A 20,102-nucleotide genomic window follows, 5' to 3' on the forward strand; every position below is an offset into this window, starting at 1 on the left:
CACAGTTTGTTTTGGATCAACCAGTTTATGGCAGTGTGTGCCATTGTAAACTGTATAAGACTGTAGAAAGGACATTACTCATAATCACACACACTCCAGTACTCATAGTAGTTCTCACTCTTCAGTGTTTTGTATTGTTTTAAGATTTATAATCACACCGTTTATATCACCCAAATGAGGATAGGTTCTCCTTTGAGCCTGGTTTCTTTCAAGGTTTTTTCCTCATTCATCTAGGTAGTTTTTCCTTGCCACAGTTGCCCCAGTCTGCTCATCAGGGATTAATAAACTTATAAATTCACTTAAATTCTTAAATTCTGTAAAGCTGCTTTAAACAATGTCCATTGTAAAAAGTGCTATATAAATAAACTTGAACTTGAACTTGAACTTAAACAGGTGACACTGATTTGTGACTGTGTAAAAAGATAAGAACAATATGATGGGACATGTGATGCAGTTTTTCAGTTTTGTTGTTGTTCAAAGAAATAATGGGAATTATGGTTTAGGAATTTAGCGGAGACCAATATTGAGGGGAATTTATTTTTCCAGAACACAAATAACTGTCCTTGTCTCGATTTTAAACCTATTTTAAAGCTGTTATCTAAATTTTTGAGAACAGTCTACATGAACATATGAATCTATGCACAAAATAAAAATGCTATTTATGATGGATTGGTCCAACATTGCATTTTACAATGTCCAGATTATAAAGATTGAAATTTAAATATATTTTTTAAAACATACTCATAGCTCACTTAAATTCTGTAACATCTACACATAATTTTTGCAGTATATAATAATGTTTTAGCTTTTATTTTAGCTATTTATGAATCTAATATAAAAGGAAACTGGTTGTATTAAAAAAATGTTGGCAACATTTGATAAAACTCTGTTAATCTATGTATGCTGGGATATTCTGGAGTGAATCAGTAACGATAAAACCCAGCCAATGAAGATAACCAGCAGTTTCCTGATAAGAGCAGGTCATGACTAAGGCACTTCCTGGTTTTTCCAGCTGACAGGCATGTGACCTAACCCAAACAGAGTACCTTTCCTTATTAGACTGTTGTTTCATTTTAGAAATTGAGACCTACAAAGAAATGCAGTCACTCTTTGTGTGACCTTATATAGCACATATCCTTCTTTGTGTGCATATCATTTAACTGTGAAACTGCCAGAGAATAACGTCTGAGAATATGCCACAATGTCTGGAAAAGCTGAAGAGAATTGTTACAGTGGAGCCGATTATATTCTTTTTCATGACCAGCACCTTCATCATGCTACCAGCATATCAACACCTGGTCATGGACAAGGTAGGTTATCTGTGTCCTGCAACAGATACAGACAAAGAAGGGGGGGAAGAGAAAAATAAATGAAAGTTAAATCTAGAAACATGTTTTGTTGTCACCTGAAAAAATTATAGAACAAATAAAGAAAAACAGGTTAGCAAAGTGCTGTATGAGAGGTTTGCATGCAGGTCAGTGCACACATGAGGGGGGCACAGTGTTGTTTTGCACTCAAAACCCAGAACAACAGCAAACATTAATCAAACTGAAATGATCATGACTCGAAAAGGGATCCCGGAGCAGAACAAGAAGACTCAAGAATTGTTTGTGTTCTCTTTTCAATTACAGTGAAAAAACAGAGATGTTTTGCTTTACATATTGCTGAAAATAAATATATATACACCATATATTCATGGAGCTCTATAAAGGTACAGGAAAGGAACATTATGTTTTAGCAAGACTAGTAAATGACTAATGAAAGAGCAAAAAGATTTGAATATCCAACTATAGTGGAGTGACTAATTTGCAAAATGAATACTAACTCTGCTAGGTTTTTTTTGAGAGTGTGCTTTTTTTTCCCAATATCTTTAGGTGTGCCAAGAACTATATGAGGACCCATCCATATGCGCTGACTCTGGGCACAGACAGAATAAAGAAGTTGAGTCACGGTCCTCTTACATGCTGCTGCTCTACACAGCCATGACTAGTTTAATATCTATCCTCCCGGCCATGATGTTGGGCTCCTGGTCTGACCGTGCTGGCCGCAGGTCAGTGATGATGCTGCCTTTTATACTCTCACTGCTGAGTGGTGGAGTTCTGCTGGCTGTGGTACTGGTGCAGAGCCTGAGTGTGTACTGGTGTTTGCTCGGAGCTGCCTTTATTGGCCTAACAGGTGGCCATGTTTCCATCTTTCTCAGCTCTTTTAGCTATGTGGCTGACATTACTGTGGAATCTAGCTCCAGCCGCACTCTGCGCATGGCCATAGCCGAGTCTATGGTCTTTGTAGGGGGCATGGTGGGCTTTCTCCTTGGTGGCTTCCTGGAACAGGAATTTGGCTTGGTGGCAGCTTTTGGAGCCTACATGGCCTGCCATGTTTTTGCTATTCTTTATATTCTTCTGTGGCTAGAAGACCCCAAGCCAAGCTACAGCACTTTAAACTTATTTTCAACTGAAAATGGAGGGCAGGAGTCTGGAGCGTCTATTCTGAAGTATGCCAGGCTGTCCTTTAGGGCAGTGTTGAAGAGAAGGCCAGGTCAGGATAGACTGAAACTGCACCTTCTCATTTTGTGCACTTTCCTTAATAACATGGTAGCTGTTGGTAAGTACTACATCAAATTTTGGTTTAACAAAACAAGGCAAGATAAGTTGTATATGCAAACATACATTGCTGTCCAGAATTATTGACACTCTCTATGAAAATGATTAAGTTCAAAAAGGGGAGTATGTACGTGTATAGAATAATTAACGTTTTATTTTATTTTATTTTATTTTTTTTATTATTCTCACAATTTTCTAGAGAGAATATCATCACATTGTCTCTTCTTGTAATGTTCCAAAAGTGTGGAGACTTGTTTTTATAGACCTTTAATTCAATCAAGGTTTACAACTGGTCCTAGATTGAGATGATCATTGCAAAACATTACTTTGCATTTAAGGAACCATTTGTTTGTTTTGCAAATATGTTGTTAAAAGCTATATTTGTGTCCAGGGCTGAAATGTGGAGGTTGGCAGAATTTATAAAGTTTTTAATTACAGTCAAACAAAATTTGAACATAATACACAATATTGGTATAGTTTAAGTGCAAATGTATATGTTGTATGTTGTTTGAACAAATATAAGATTAAGAATTTTTTGCTAAACTTGGGTAACATTTATTTCATACAACCATTTAAGCTCATATGTAAAAAGGGTGATAATAATTCCAGAGGGCAATGTATGTTGGAATTGTGTGATATTGATATTCAGTGAAAAACACTAAAGTGACTTGAACATCATCCCAATAATATTCTGCATGTGAAATCCTGATCTTTATATGATTTATAATATAATATAATATTATCTTTAGATGATTTATAAACTAAAAACTAATCCACTAAGAAGTGTGATGTACAAATGGACTGGTGCTTGAAGCACATCATTTTACACATCATTGTGAAAATAGTTATATTATTCAACTACCAAATTTGCCTTCAGGTGAAGTGAACAAGAAACATTCCACATATTTTCCAAAGATTTTGTACTGTAGCATGTACTGGAGAATGTTCTATGGTTCTGTGCTAGTCATTTAAAAAAAACTGAAATAAATTTTAAAAAGTATATCTACCAAAGTGGTGTTTAGATAGAATATGAAGTCCAAGGATTGCTGAGATTTTAAACAGAAACAGTTTACTAGCAGAAAAAAAAATTACAATAAAAACATTTATGATTAGGAAATCATTTAAAATGTGTTTATTGTCAAAAGCTTAACTGTACATATATGTGCCATATGTAATTAACCAACCTAATTTCCTTTCATTAAGTCTCTGGTGATTTATCAGTCAGGCTAATGTGAATGCATTGGCTGAGCTGCCTGTTTGTGTTGATAATATGTCTAAGCTCTTCAAGGAGGGTTATAAATGCTCTCTCTGGGCGTCTGTACACTTGAGGGGAGAGGGGGAAAGAGAGAAAGAAGGAGAGAGGAGCGAGAGAGGTAACGATATGTGCCTTTATGTGCTTATGTCTCTCCAGGGGATAATTCTGTCTTACTGCTCTATTTGATGTATGAGCCCAGAGAGTTCACAACTGCAACGTTTGGAGTGTTTAACTCTGCCAGAATGTTCTTGTTGGTAAGTGGTTTTGTTTCCACAAAAATCATGCTTTTTCAGATGAGTCATGTCTTATTTTCTAACCAGATCAAGACATATCTTCAAAATGGCAGTAGTGGTATACACCATGGCTTTAGGCAGCCATGCATATGCCAAAATAAATTTCTCTTCCACTCTATCTTTCTTTGCTTTTCAAAACTCTGGACAAATTAGCAAAGGGTATTTGGGGAACAGTGGCCTTAATTCAATTTGCCATGCAATTTGTAAATGGGAACAATGTATTTCTGTCTTCACTTTGGAGATACAAACTGGATGGAGGTGGTGTTGAATATTTAAGGGGCTGCAGAATATAATTGCGATTTAGTTCAAGATTTTTGTCCCACTATACAGCTACCCTGGCTCTAAAAATCAATTGTATCTTAGAAAAATGAAAATAAAAACTGCATATATTATCTGGCCATTCTAAATTATTAGGGCTGTTAAATGATTAAAATTTTTAAGCGCGATTAATCGCATGATTGTCATGAGTTAACTCGTGGTTAATCGGAACTCAGTCACACATTTTTATCTGTTCTAAATGTACCTTAAATTAATACTTTTTAAGTTTTTAATACTCTGATCAACATGGCCATGGAAAATTTGGATGCTTTATGCAAATCTATGTTTATTATTAGTGAAACCAAACTCAATATAGAGCATGAAGACAAAATATTCTTTTAAATGATTTAAAGTAAATATGGTGCTTTGAATTATGTAAATCATGAGGACACCAAACAGAAGATTTGCTTTTTTGGTGGATTTTAGGGCTTGATTTGGGACTTGGTGCATCAGTAAAACAAATGTTTAGTGATTAAAAAATGTTCGGAGGAGTTTTTTAATATATATACACGTATATATAATACAGTGGAACCCGGTTATGTCTATGTCCTAGGGGGTCGCCAAAAAGCATCGAGATAACCGATGATCGAGATAAACGAAAATCAATATGGCGGCAATATATTAACGTGCTTGAAATTTCTTTATGTACATGAAGTGCGTTAATAAATGAGAATGTGCATGCACGCGTTTTTGGAGGGTTTTTTTACACAACAGCGTTGCCGCAATTTGTTTGATGAAGGCATGCTATAAAAATGTACATACATGTTTGTTAATATATATACAGTGGAACCCGGTTATGTCGATGTCCTAGGGGGTTGCCAAAAAGCATCGAGATAACCGATGATCGAGATAAAACAGAGTGGAAAGTCGGTTGGACCAGACGACAAATGGTAGAAGCATGGAGATGTTTAGGAGAGATGGCAGTGGAGTTTTTAACAAGATTGTTTAACAGGATTTTGGAAGTTGAGAGGATGCCTGAGGAATGGAGAAGGTGTGTGCTGGTACTGATCTTTAAGAACAAGGGAGATGTGCAGACCTGCAGTAACTACAGGGGAATAAAGTTGATCACTCACACCATGTAGTTATGGGAAAGATTAGTGGAAGCCAGGTTGAGAGAAAAAGTGACCATCTGTGAGCAACAGTATTGTTTCATTCCAAAGAAAAACACCACAGACGTCTTATTTGCTTTGAAAATGTTAATGGAGAAGTTCAGAAGGATTTAAAGAAAGCATACGACAGGGTGCCGAGAGAGGAGTTGTGGTATTGTATGAGGAAGTCAGGTGTGTCAGAGAAGTATGGGAGAGTGGTGCAGGACATGTATGAGGACAGTGTGACAGCAGTAAAGTGTGCAGTAGAAACGACAGACTGGTTTAAGGTGAAGGTTGGACCACATCAAGGATCGGCTCTGAGCCCTTTCTTGTTTGCAGTGGTGATGGATAGGTTGATGGACGAGGTCAGACAGGAGGCTCCATGGACTATGATGTTTGCGGATGATATTGTTATTTGTGGTGGAACTAGGGAGCAGGCTGAGAAGAGCCTGGAGAGGTGGAGGTACGTGCTGGAGAGAAGGGGAATGAAAGTCAGTAGGAGTAAGACAGAGTACATGTTCGTGAATGAAAGGGAGGGCAGTGGAGGTGTGCGGTTGCAGGGAGAAGGTGGATGAGTTCAGGTACCTGGGGTCAGTGCAAAGTAATGAAGAGTGTGTTAAAGAAGTGAAGAAACGAATGTGCACTAAATTAACTGCATGTTAATAAAATGAGTGCCATTAGAATGAACTTGTATTAATGCGTTATATAGCATAATTATAACACAAGTGTATCAACAAGCATATAGAATATTTCATAAAGCCTTTTTGTGCATATACTATTAATATCATAAATTATGTATAATTCAAAGTAACAAGTTTTTTGTTTATATCACTCAAAGAAAAAAGGTGGTGTAGTCCGTATTCTTTATTCCAACATTAGAACACGTCTACAATTCAACAAAAAAATCTATATGGTTTTAAAACTATTATTGATTTCCTCATCTTCCAGAAATAAACCCGGGTCTTTTTTTATCTACTAAATCAAAGAGCTGCTTCTGTTTGTCTTTAACCAGTGACAGGAAGCTGTAGGGGACTTACACTGTGATGGGAACCGTGCACACTGATTTCCTCACTGTGAACAGATCGGTGTCATGTCTTGGAGTGACACTTAAAAAAATTTGCTCATTAAGGAACAATGCTTTCTGACCAGGAAGATGATACCCCTCCATTTACAGCATGTTGACTCAAGGGGTTCATAATGCCACATGGGGGCAGTTGCTCAGCTGCCTTTTGTAAGACAGGTAGACTGATTCCAAGAAATACTATAATGCTGTATGCCAGGAGGAGATGGCTGCTGGAAATATTCTGGTAAATACACAAACACTTTGAAGGAGGATTAACCAACCACCAAATAAAGAGGAGATATCTTGCAGGAAGAAAAGGAAGAGCCTTTGTAATAATTTTGCTTCAAGTGTAAACACAAACAGGTGCTGTATTAAATCATAAAAGTCTTGACTTACACAAACATTCATTTTTAGGATGTGAAGCAAATGCCTAAAAGATGCCAAGTTTGAGTTCAGGGTTTTGTTGCTCGTACAGTTAATAAATGTCTGTAGGAATCAAATTAACCTATATTTATGGATACAAAGAGAAATATAAAATCCAACAAAGAGTAATAGACAACAGTGAGTTTGTCTTAAAAAAAAAAGAAAAAAGCTGCAGTTCCTATGAATACCTTATTCATAATGCATTAAAATGTTATGAGTGAATTTGCAGGTATCTGAAAGTATAAATATGTAATGCATTACAATTGATGCATTACATTACATGCATATTTGTTTAGAGTTCATGCTTAGTTATAGGTGCATGCATGAATATGTAATAATGATTACTTACGAGATTCTTTACAGTCTCATACCAGGTAGTGTTTACGCTATATACATTTACATGATGCATTATGAGTACTGTCTTTATTATAAGTGACATCGCTTTCACTTTACAGAGTGAAATGTTTTTTCATTCTTTTTGCTTTTAAAAAGAAAACAATGAAGTCTATTGACAACAATCATGTACTAGCTGGGGACTGGGCCATAACTGGAAACTATCTTCTGAAAAGGATCATAGTGCTGACATTGTCCTTGACAATGGCATCCACTTACTGTGTATATTACACCCAATCACAAGCAATTGCTTATAAATATGCTGTACTCTAACATGCTGATAAAACATTAATAATCTTGATTATTTCAAAAATTTTCCATCAAATTTTAATGCACTCTGTGAAGGTTAATTAACTCATGTGTGAACCATAATGAATCTAAATATTTATAGCATTCTTGTTAATGAATGGCCAAACAAAGGCCATTTAGATCTAAACAAAATTGCACTCTTAAAAGGTATCCCTAGGCTTCATTAAATGTGGATGCATAATAATTTGTTGCTTTTCAGATGCTCTAAAATGCATATTAAATCTTTACTTCTGGTCTTGTTTATTTTAAATGAAGGGGACATATTTCTTCTGAAATTTCTGACCATTTAATTAATTTGAACTAATTCTGGATGATACCATAGGGAACCGGCTAAATGTGTCTAAATTTTTTCCCCCATCTGTCTATAAAGATCTACCATCATAAATCGCATAGAGATTAATTTGAATAATGCACCTATGTTTTCTATCAGGGTGCTGCTCTCTTGGGCCTGTTTCCTTTGCTGATGCGTTGTCTTAAGGAGATGACACTGGCTAAACTCAGTGCTGTGTTTAGAGCTGCCTCATATGTCCTGCTGGCTTTTTCCACCAACACATGGATGGTTTGTTTGGGTAGGTGACAATTACCTCTATTTCTTTCCTCACATATACACTTATAACACATTGCTTGAAGGTACACAGTATTTTCAAGAATCTACTGTATCAAAAAAACAAAATGTGTCAAAGTCTATGTGCAGCCAGCATGTCATAAAAGAGTCATATGACATGAGCACTTAAGAAGTCAAGTGTATTATTGAATGCAATGTGTATCTTATGTAACTGTATGAAATGGCTCTATTTTTACACTCTATTAGCAGCTTTTGTGATTAAAAACCTATTCAATTATGCTTAGTTAAATGTTAAAAATAGAAATGGACCAGTCTCCTGCTTTAATAGCACAATTTTCTAAACCTTCTTTCTAACTAAAACCGCCACCTTAAAATGATTGGCAAACCAGCCAATTTACTAAAATATCCCATTGGACATGATTTGTAGTCTAAATTTAGACTTCTGTCTAAAGGTTTTCTTTGGACTGTGAGCACCTCTGAGAAACGCTGCCATTACAGATAGCCAGTGAGATGAAAGAGAGACTGATCAATATTGATATCTTTAATTACATAAATCGTTATGCAGGCTGTTATTCTAATCGACCCTGAGAACTGGAGTACTTTGACAGCGAGATGAGTTGTGGCTCTGGTGAATAATCAGCACCTGAAAGAGGAATCTGCATTCTGCACTATTCTCTTGCCTGAGATAATGAGTGACACAGTGGCATTATGTAGAAGTCACTACCTCGATTTTAATGCAAAAGCATGTGTGTGTGTGTAAGTGTGTGTAGCAGGATAAAATCAAGTATGCCTTTTCCCAAATACTCATGACTTTAAGTGATCATTCTCATGTCATTTAAAGGAACTGCTACCGATGCATACTTGAACAGTTTTGCAGAAACATTTAAGTTAAAATTGGATATAGAATGACGTACTTTCATGAATTTTTAAACATGCTAATTCAAACCAATTTGCACCTTAAGTTATATGATACATTCAGCTTGCAGCAGCACTTACTGTAGGTAGCTACAGACATAGCTGAAGATGTAGTATGCAAACATGAAGTTTATTTCTGCCAAGAATCTTGTGGTTTTTTTATCTCTTTAGTGGCTGTAGTGGGCATGCCTGGTGGGATCACACAAGCAGTTATTCGATCCCTGTCCTCTGCCATTGTGGGTCCTGATGAACAAGGTAAGCTCTCAAGGCAACATACTGTACCTCCCCCATAGCTTAGTATAGCTAGGGAAAGCAAGTCTTAAGCCTGCTCCTTTGAGTCTTCATATTCAAAAGTAACGTTACCACCACTATCATCAGTAGATGATTAGATGATTCATGTCTACATTGTTAATCTGTAGTTTGCTTGGTGTGTGATGTACTTAGCTGAATATATTAATAACCATTTTCCACTCATGGCTCTTTAATGAGAGGCAAAGCTGACTGAATGATGACTGAAAGCCATTTTTATTATTGTGGATTTTTTTTTTATATATAATTAAAATGTGCATTTTAATTCCGTCAGTCCTCAGAGTCAATGTTTTACAGAATATAGGATGCAGAGTGGTATTGTTTGTATTAGATATTGTAAATAATTGACAGTAAACGAAAGAGGAATTTATTTTCAAGGGACCACGCACCAGCTCCTGGCATTTGGATGTCAGTCAAAATTAATGAACTTAAAATTAATTACCAATAGCTTCTGTGGCTAGAGAATTTTAATCTGGTTTAGGAATGCTAGGAACTGACACCAGCCAATATGATATGCTCGAATGGGCACATCTCACATAAGCAGATTTTAAACTATGCGATTTTCATTTCTTCTTGATATAAAAATCGAGACATTTAACCCCTGCCTCTTTTATTTTGGTTTAATTAATGGCTTTAAAAGCAATAAACAGATTTAAATAAACTGACTGTCACCATAACCCATGTGTGAGCCTTTGCTCAAACATTGGGAATGGAGATAGGTCCATGTTTTTCGAAGCACTTCACTTTTTGAATTTAAAATAATAACATTTCTTGCGATAATATCTTTGCCACAAACTACTTATACCGTGTTATCATTATCTTGGATCAATGTGAGGATTATCTAGCTTTTGTGTACACATGCTTACCCCTAGCTTCTCTTCATTTGGGTAGTACTTCTATGTCTTCTGTCTCTCAGGTTGCATATCAACAACACTTCAGATTTAGCATTCAGAGGCACTTTCCAGCTCAAAATCAATACGGATTCCCTGCTAGAGGCACTTAAATGTTGCTCTCATTCACCATGCACACCGGCTCATTCTGCTCCAGTTAATCAGAACTGCCCCAGAGTTGACTACAGCCTGGGTAAATGTTTTATCAATGTGGATCAAACCAGTGCTTAGATGTCCCTCCAAACACTATTGTATCGATTTCAGTGAGCATAACTGTTATTCAACTACAACAACCAGCATACTGTGGATAAAAGAAATAGGATTTAGATAACAAAACTGAAGCAATGCATATCACATGACTGAACATCTTACAAAGCTTACCAACAATACCTTTAAATTATGTAGCCCTTGTCTTGACAGGTGCCATGTTTTCCTTCTCAGCTTCAGTGGAGGCCACTTGCATCCTCATTTCTGCCATCATATTCAACGGCCTGTACCCTCTAACCCTGCCTACATTCCCTGGCATGCCCTTCATCATCATGGCTACTTTTTCCATCATTGTCCTCATCCTTATGCAGTAAGTGCCATTATGAGTGATACAGACAGTAAAAATTATGCTTGGTATATTAAGATGCATCAGTGGCGGTGGTGCCATACTAACTCATAAACAAGCTTTTAATGTTTGTTGACATGCACAGCAGCCCTGGTAACCCTTGTCAAATGAGGCAAAACTGTAATTATCGCATATAAATGTGGCCACTCTGTGAACATTAGGAATAATTGCGCTAGATCACTAACCACTTTTAGCCGAGCTTTAACCAGACTTATATAGTTTTCAAATGGAAAAGTTTAAAAGCGACACCCTGAGATATCTTTAAAACACTCTCAAATTTTCTTTTAATACCCTTGTATGGCCTCAGTGTAATATTCATAAAGTGTATATATAATTATCTCCTAATGTGCTGTAATTGCACCAATGCACAATTCTATGTGCTCATTTCATTTTCCTCAAATGTGGGCTGCACATGAGCCTCATTTTGTCTTAATAGCCCGTAATATCTTTGGAGGCAAGGTTTTTAGCCTGTTTACCTCATGTGTCTTTAGCACTTTCATATCTTGTGCCATTCTAATACACTGATGGTGACATATTTTCATATTTTTACTACATGCAGATAATATTTATCTTTCTTAGCATGAAACACAGGCCCATTTTCATACATAATTCATCTGCGTGAGCCATTATTGTGGTCACATCAAATGGAGGTGATAATAAACAGCGTGATATGGCCATGGCATTCAGCTACTGTTAAATGTGAGGCATAGTTATGTTACTCATTCCTGAGCAGCGTAATGAAGACAAGGGGGAATTAGGTATTGATCTTTCTCTTGTATATACCTTCAGTTATCAGCCTTTTAAACAACACCCAGTTGACAATGATAAAAACATGTGGTTAAAAAAAGCTGGACCCACTCTATCAGGGATTAAGTGAAATAATGTTTTTTAAAGGTGTATTTAAAAATAGTAATATTTTAAAGGTTAATAGGACTTATTAAACCAAACGGAATATAGTTTACGTCATTGTGTTTAGACTATAAGTGAATGACATTGTGTGTTCTTTTTCTTTGTTTATTTACAATTTCTCGAAGGCCTGCTTGTGTTTTTATAGGATTTAAAAATTTTTAATAACCTAAATAATAATTACTTATGTGGCATATTCCCGCTTAAATCAAATCCACATTAGTAACCAATAAGGTCTAATGTTACTTTAAGAAAAATACATACAAGGCTACATTATGATGACAATTAGCATCATATTGATTATATAAATTCACAATATTAATACTTTTCATTATAGGATCTATCTATTAGATCAGTACATCTTGTCACTTACTATTGTACAGAGATCTATTGATGCATAACTGAACCTACAGTAGTACTTTTACTCTGATCTCAATAAATCATGAGCTGGGTGACTTTCCGTTTAGGAAGCATCTCCATCTGTGTTTGATGCTGAACTGATGTGGCACAAGTACTTTAACTGTAATTAGATAGAAAATAGAATTTCATTGTTTCAAGCCAGACAATCACCAGCACTCAGTTCTTGCACTAAAAAAATGAATTGGAAATGTTAGTTCTCTCCACGCTATTATTCGATGTGCTAATATTTACTTAGTTATGAGCAAAGCTTTGACTGTTGGAACTTTACTAGCATACAGTATGTGTCAGGATGACAATGAACTGTTCCCTATTACCAGACCTTAAATTGATTTCGATGCACATTTAATGTTCTGTAGACAGTCTTTATAATTAAGCAATTGTCTTTTGTAATGGAGGTATTAAGTAAATCACTAGCACAATAAAGACTCTGTGCAGTGGTTATTGAAGTGTGGAATGGTTATCATACCCTGCCTACAGTAAAATTACACCACTAATGGACTTCTCCTTGGATCTGGGAATGCTCCAGCCTCCCAGTTTAGATTCTGTGGAATCTTCAGCTTTTCATGCTGCTATTACAGGAACTAAAGTAAGTGCTAGCCTTACATAACCTGTAATAAACCCTGGAGAATAATAGGTGTTCAATCAGCCAGATTTAGTGTCTAAGAAATATTGCATAAATTTTGGTAAAGCAGACTGCTCTATTTTTACAATTTACATTCCCGAAGTGTTTGAAGCGCTTGTGTGAAGTTGAGTGTAGCAATTAAGTGATAATGCTTGTTAAAATTACCCGTGTTGGTGGAAGTATGTTCAAGTGTCATATTAATTTAGCTGCCTTAATTAAAATAATGAAATGTCAATTTTTTTAAAATCAATGCTTAAATTCGAACAGTGTGATTTTAACACATTTGCTCATAAATGCTTCAATTTCAGTAGTAAGAGATCAATATATTTTCTTAGAATGGCAGAAATGTCTAATCCGAGCCTTGTCAATTGTTCCACTGAATTCAGTCTTCTGGAGTATATATAATTTGTAGTTCAGTAATGTGAGCATGTGTTTTGGAATATTAAACAGCCCCTCCTGAGAATAATGAAAAATGCTATTAGAAGACATCATTTCAAGAACATTTAGACACTCTGCCAATGGATATAACAAGATCTTTTTCTCAGTCATGTTGTGCATGCACATGTACATATATTTGTATGCATCTGTGCCAGAAAAGGTGTGTGGGTCACCCTAAGGCTGACCCTGTAGAATATTGATGAACCATGAGCGATAATGAGAGAAGTAATGATGGCCAAGTCAGTAGGAGTGAATAAAGGGTAGAGCACCTCAGTGGTGTGAAACACGGCAGAGTTTACACTGCCACAGGAGAATACACACTTAAAATCCAGACTTAATCCCTACATCAAAGCATCACACTCATTATCCTTGACAATTACCTTTACTTTCTGCTTACAAGCATGTAGATTGAAGGCTGCGTGCTTGTGTTTTTCTTTCATCCTCATGTATTTTTTTTGTTATACGCAATTATATTGTATGCAACTGTATTCACAAATGAGCCACAGCTCTGCATAAGAGTAATTATTGGCAGTCCACACCATCTGGTTTTAGTTTGTTATGCGATTATTTTCCTGTTTCATTTAAACAGGAATGAATTTGCTACTGGTGTTGTCTGTGGGAGCAGAAAGACAAAAAAAAAACAATTACATTTATTTGCTGTAAAATTAGGTTGATATCAAAGCATCTGTACTCTGTTGGAAAGGCTTTACAGCAACACTTTGAATTTGCTTTCCATAGATGACTACACTGGTACAAGCTAAGAGACGGTTAGAACGGTCTGTAACAGAATGCTCAATTCAATAAGTGAATGTCCTTTATTTACTGTGCTTAGCAATAGTACACCTTGTAAGAGCAGCAAGGAATTAAATGGCTCTTAATAAATGAAGGATTGGGTTACATACAAGAGGGCAGTCAGGAGCCACAAATGCAAACTAGTGGAGATTTTCTGAACTTCTCGCATTGATGCAGACACTAGATTGATTCAGTCCACTATGTACACACTAAATCCACTGCAGGGGCAAAAAACTGAAAAAAAAAGAAACAAAAAAGAAAAAATGACACATGGCAGGTGGTCAATATTTTTTCTTTTGTTTAATTGTTTATTTATTTCTCATTCCCACTGAAAGAGCAAGATATTGGTTTTAGCCTGGAGGGAAGTACAGCACTTGGATGGATGGCATCACGAAACAGGTTTCTATGGGTGCATCATAATTATGAGTGACAGCTTGTTCACTGAAAGGTGCACATGTAGTGCCTGAGTGCAATGCAGAAAATCACAGCCCAGCAATTCACACTTTTCACATTATCTGAATCTTAAGTATCTGTTCTAGTGTCTCAAAATTCAATTTGTCATGCAAACTGTTGTTTAATTTACCCATTTTTTTCTAAATTGGCATAAGACGTGTGCAGTATTTTAAAGGTAGAATGCACATTAGCAGAATCAATTTACGCAACCGTGGAGGCAGCGTTGATTGGAATAGAATTTGTTCTTTTTGCATCATGAGTGATTACACTCCCAGTCTGCAACATATAGGCATGCATATTTTAAGCTGTACATTGTACAGGTTAGATAATAAGACAAAAAGTAGTCCAGACAGTGAAGACGTCTACATCAGCATACTGAGTATAACTACACTAATAATTTTTCCAGATGTTTAACTTTAATGTAGCTAGCTTTGTTGTGCTGTACAGCAATTTACTTTTTTGTTTTACACTGTCCATGAAGCCTGAAGGCAAATCAAATTAGCTTTGCTGAAGCAAAACTATACTGATGTGGCACAATACAAGACTACAAACATATTATTAATCATTTCATTTTAAACCGTCCAACACAAAAAGAAACATTTTTATACAGCATAAAGCTTTATTTTTAGACTGCCCACCCCATCCAATCTGAAAATGGACATATCTGTAATCAGTAATTGCTAATTATTTCTTGAACATTAAAAACTTTGTACTAAGAAATATTTTAGTAAGTTTCTGATGGATTGTTTCTGGATTTTGTTTTGCTGTGCAAAAAAGTAGAACACAAGCAACACAACAGAGTCATAGCAGTTAAGAAAACAGATACTATCTCCGGCCATCATTATACTTTATTAGATAAAAGCTGAAGTCTCATCTCTCATACGCTTTTTCTGCGTGGCTGTGTGCAGTCTACTGTGGAGCAGCAATTAAGGATGAGCTGCTTTCCATGATTCTGAAATTAAGGCTTACTTAGGCCTTGGCTGTGTCTGTGGGGGAAGAACAACAGTAATGGAGTATTAGCAGTGATGCCTGATATGGTTCGCATGTGCAGTCTCTCATTAAAAGTGGAAATGAAGGCCCACCTCGCTGGCTGACAAAGCCGCAATGCACCCAGACAGAAAGCAGTGACACGCCTGCATATTATCTGCCAACAACAATTAGTTTCCAGAAATGGAGCCCACTTAAAACCTCTGAAAATGACAATTAATTACATATCACAACATTGTTTTAATAAGATGTCATAGTATTGTTACATTGTTAATGTGTCTCTCTTTTGATGAGTGGTCAGTGAAACCTGTTTTTTTATATGATTCTTAATGATGTATAAATATCCACATAAATACAACTAATATGCCTTTAATGTCTCTGCACGTCTAACTTTTTAAACTGGAGTCAAATAATAATTGGCGAAATTTGAAAATAGAAATACTATTATTAGTCATGTTATTCATGGCGATCTTTTTTGGGTGCCTTCATCCCTGATGATCAACAACCAGAATTTTTTTCTACTTAAGTGAAGATATTAATAATACAATTATTACTGTGTTTTTGACTACTGAATGTACGTTTTACTAGCAAAAACTCGCAGCCTGTGCTACAAAGCACAGCGCCGGGTAAACATGTGCAGAATGCATTTTCTATTTACCTTGCTCTCTGACCTATCTGTGAATTATTTAAAGTTTTAATATTGAAGCTACAGCAACTAATGGTATTCTCAGACAATATTAAAAAAAGGGGTGAATGAAAATAAAACTTTTTTCCTCCACAAACAGCTTAGTTTTATTGTAGCCTTAGGATAGAAAGTAAAGAATTACATTTTTGAAAATGTCACAATGAAGCTTTAGAAAAATACAGATGTAGATTTAGATCGTTAATGAGCAACCCAGAGGCAATAGTGGCAAGGAAAAACTCACCGAAAAGACAGGACTTTAATGGAACCAGATTCAAATAGAAGTCTTCCTCTGGGTGGTGTGATAGATCATTACAGTACACAGTCATATAAGGTAGGGAAGCAATACTAAATGATTTAAAATGATACAGAATGCATTTTCAAAGCAAGCCTCTGTTTCTGTTTCACAGACCAGGCAAATTACATGTTATGGAAAATATAACAGAACTATATGTTCAGTTTTAGAATGGGTGCAGAGCCACTGCTACTTTGATGAGAATAAAGTGGTTAGTGAAGATGAAATAATTAATTAATGTTGTGAATTATTGATATTTTGCTGCATGTATCTCAGTATTTTTCTTCCTCCTACCCACAATATATACTTATGTCTGTTTCTCTTAATAAGTGACCTTTCTCTCTCTCCTTTTCCCTCTGACTTTCCCTATCTGACTGTCTTCCTATTCTTACAGGTGGATAAGTGAAATGCCAACTACTCAGCCTCGTCTGATGCTCCAAGACTGAGAATCTCTTTCACTGTCATCCTTTACAGACTGCTATTTTATAATGCACTGAAGATCCATTGATGCCACAGCTAATGTGGCTATGTACAGTAACACTTCGGATTATTCTAAAATTAAAACCACAAGAAAAATTTCCCACCATGTCATAGCATGTATTAAACACCTTTCAACAATCATATACTAGAACATTACTCTATGGTTGAAATGTAGAGAGCTAAGTAGCACAATAACAACCGTAATGAAATAAAAATGAGAGGAGAGGTAAGTGAAAATTGCATCTTTAAATTGTTCTCTCTGAAATGCCATTCCAAAGAGCAAAAAAAACATCCTCAGTATTTCTTTCACCTCTAGAGTCAAGGCCTGAAATTGGTCTTCAATTGAGGAGATTTTATTTAATTTTGGGCCAAGCAAAGTAAAAGTCACTGCTCTATTAATTGAGCAGCATGTTCTTTTAGGTCACTAGAACAGATTGGCTTTGTGATACATACTAACAAATGAAAAAAAAAATTGTGCAGTGCTTTAATGAATTATGTTGAGATATGTTGAGATGTTGAAGATAAAACCTCCTTGAATGATGTCAGTATCATCCATAGACCCGTTTTCAGTATTGGGTAAAAATGAACAAGATTTTATCCGATCTATCTGAGTATTAATTAGGAATATTTCAGACTATATCATGATCATAACATTAAGATGGCATTTTGGGCAAAGCTATCCCAAAAAGTAATTTAGCTTGGTAGGTTGTGAGTTATTTTTGCTATGAACATCAGGCATTATGAGAACATTATAAAACATATCAGTAGATGCTTGACCATTGAGTAAGTATGTCCAGGAAGTGGAGTCTACATAAGAAGCCAGTATACAATATTGCTGCTTTAGTGGTTAGTGAGGTGATAAAGTGAGGTGTAGTTAAGAGCAACTAATGTAGGCAATGATTGATATACATACTGATTGGGCTGTCCCTTACTGTTTATATAGACAACTCAAGTTCAGACTCAAAAGGCAAATAATAACAACCATTGCAGATACCATTGAAAACTATAGACAGAGTGATGTGTAATAATTATTTTGTAGAATGACTACACTGAGATGGTTGTGTTGAGCCTGGATGGGAAGAGGTGCAATTTGTTACCTCAGGGTTAGAAATTAGGGAACAATCCAGCTAACCTTGGTGTGAGAAAGGTATGCTTGGGCAGGACAAGAAAATATGATAAAAGGGATGGAAAAGAAAAGGAAGGACTGGAATGTAAGGGATTGTTGGCCTAGAGGTCCCAGAACTATTGTAGTATATAAGTGTGATGGGTGACAAAATGAAACGAGTGGTCAGTAAGGTAGAGAAGACCATAAGTTAATGTGTGTTCCAGACTGAAAGGGGGCATGCCAGATTGAGAATAGCAAAGTAAGTAATATGTATAAACTATTTTTGCAGACCTGTCTTGTGCTGTCATAAAGGCTAGTTAAAGAAACTAAGAGGCAGAGGACAAAGGTGCATGAAGATGATCAAGAGTTAAATTTATATTAATTTTGTATTCTTGCATACCAGTGTAGATTTATTCAACGCTAGATACTCAAAGCACTTTTATACGTCACTCTGGATAAGGGCGTCTGCTAAATGACTCAAATGTAAATGTAAATGTAAGATGGTGGGTGAAACATATAGCACCAGATATTGTTGTTTGAAAGTATTATATACTGTGCTTATTTTCAAAGCATTTAAGCAATAGGCATGCCTTGAGCCAGCTTCCTGGGGGCAACAACAATTGTCTTAATTCCGAGTTCATAAGAATGACAGTGGCAAAAGAGGATTAAATTTCTTTTGAAGCAGAAAGCCATCAAGATAACAATAAATTATACATTTAAACTCCCGAGACAATTTGTTCATAGTTTAACAATCACCAATCACTGATGTATTAAAATCAGTGTGACAGTGTGGGCCTCAGGGGGACTCAGAAGAGCTTGGGACAAAAAAGAAAGGGGAAGGTTTAGATGGTGAGATATATAAAAAGAGGAACAGTTTGGAAACATTCTTTGAATACGGGCAAATGGGATTCCCATGTTCTTACACAAATTATCATTTTAATACACAAAACAGCAGAGGTTTCAAAATGAAGTTGTTGAGTCTGTAGGGGTGGGGACATCACTGAATTATTTCAGAAGGACCATGGCTAGTACATTCTTAGCCCAGATTAGATGGTGTAACTGCGAATGGCAATGGTAATCTTCAAAGGTTGTGGGCAAGAAAAATGAGAATAGTGCCAAACCCATGATGTCATTTTCCATAATGAGATGGAATACATTTTTTGCTTACTGCTATACTGTAATAAGTACATAAACTTTGTCATATAGAACAAAAGTAAAGTTTGTCCCAAACATCAATTATTTTGTAAATACATTTTGTGTTACAGGAGACTGCTCTGCTACCCTTGGTGCCATGGGGCAGATGATGCTGACATCTCCCATAATGAGAAATATAAGCATCTACAAATGGCCCTGCATACAATCCCTCCAAACAATATCTGTTTGTTAGCATAGAAAAATCATTATTTTTTCATAGACTCTCCTTATTACCAACATGATCAATACACTCCAGCATGGAAGAATGATTATTGGGATCTTTGCTCTGCTGCATGAGGCTTTAATATATCAAAACTGACCAATAAAAATAGAGTTCAGCAAAAGAACCCAAACTTAGCACATTCTTTTGCTATATATATATATATATATATATATATATATATATATATATATATATATATATATATATATATATATATATACATACAGTGGAACCCGGTTATGTCGATGTCCTAGGGGGTTGCCAAAAAGCATCGAGATAACCGATGATCGAGATAAACGAAAATCAATATGGCGGCAATATATTAACGTGTTTGAAATTTCTTTATGTACATGATGTGCGTTAATAAATGAGAATGTGCATGCACGTGTTTTGGAGGGGTTTTTTACACAACAGCGTTGCTGCGATTTGTTTGATGAAGGCATGCTATAAAAATACATACAGTACATGTTT

General features: G+C 35.9%; 1 protein-coding gene across 3 annotated transcripts; it reads left to right on the forward strand.

Moving 5' to 3' along the window:
* The first annotated feature begins 1,038 nt into the window (after window positions 1-1,038).
* On the forward strand, window positions 1,039-19,788 carry zgc:174356 (uncharacterized protein LOC100137120 homolog). Of its 3 annotated transcripts, none has more exons than XM_046856688.1 (7): window positions 1,039-1,310; window positions 1,875-2,601; window positions 4,012-4,109; window positions 8,173-8,311; window positions 9,394-9,477; window positions 10,863-10,998; window positions 17,024-19,788. In XM_046856688.1, the coding sequence occupies exons 1-7, from the start codon at window positions 1,194-1,196 to the stop codon at window positions 17,073-17,075; spliced, it is 1,353 nt and encodes a 450-aa protein (XP_046712644.1). In that variant the 5' UTR covers window positions 1,039-1,193; the 3' UTR covers window positions 17,076-19,788. The 3 variants fall into 3 exon arrangements, with proteins under 3 accessions (XP_046712644.1, XP_046712643.1, XP_046712645.1); XM_046856687.1 differs by having other exon boundaries at window positions 10,842-10,998; window positions 17,024-19,787; XM_046856689.1 differs by lacking the exons at window positions 10,863-10,998; window positions 17,024-19,788 and adding an exon at window positions 10,448-10,614.
* Window positions 19,789-20,102: the final 314 nt, after the last annotated feature.

Source organism: Silurus meridionalis, chromosome 8 (genome assembly GCF_014805685.1).
Source record: "Silurus meridionalis isolate SWU-2019-XX chromosome 8, ASM1480568v1, whole genome shotgun sequence".
NCBI lineage: Eukaryota > Metazoa > Chordata > Actinopteri > Siluriformes > Siluridae > Silurus > Silurus meridionalis.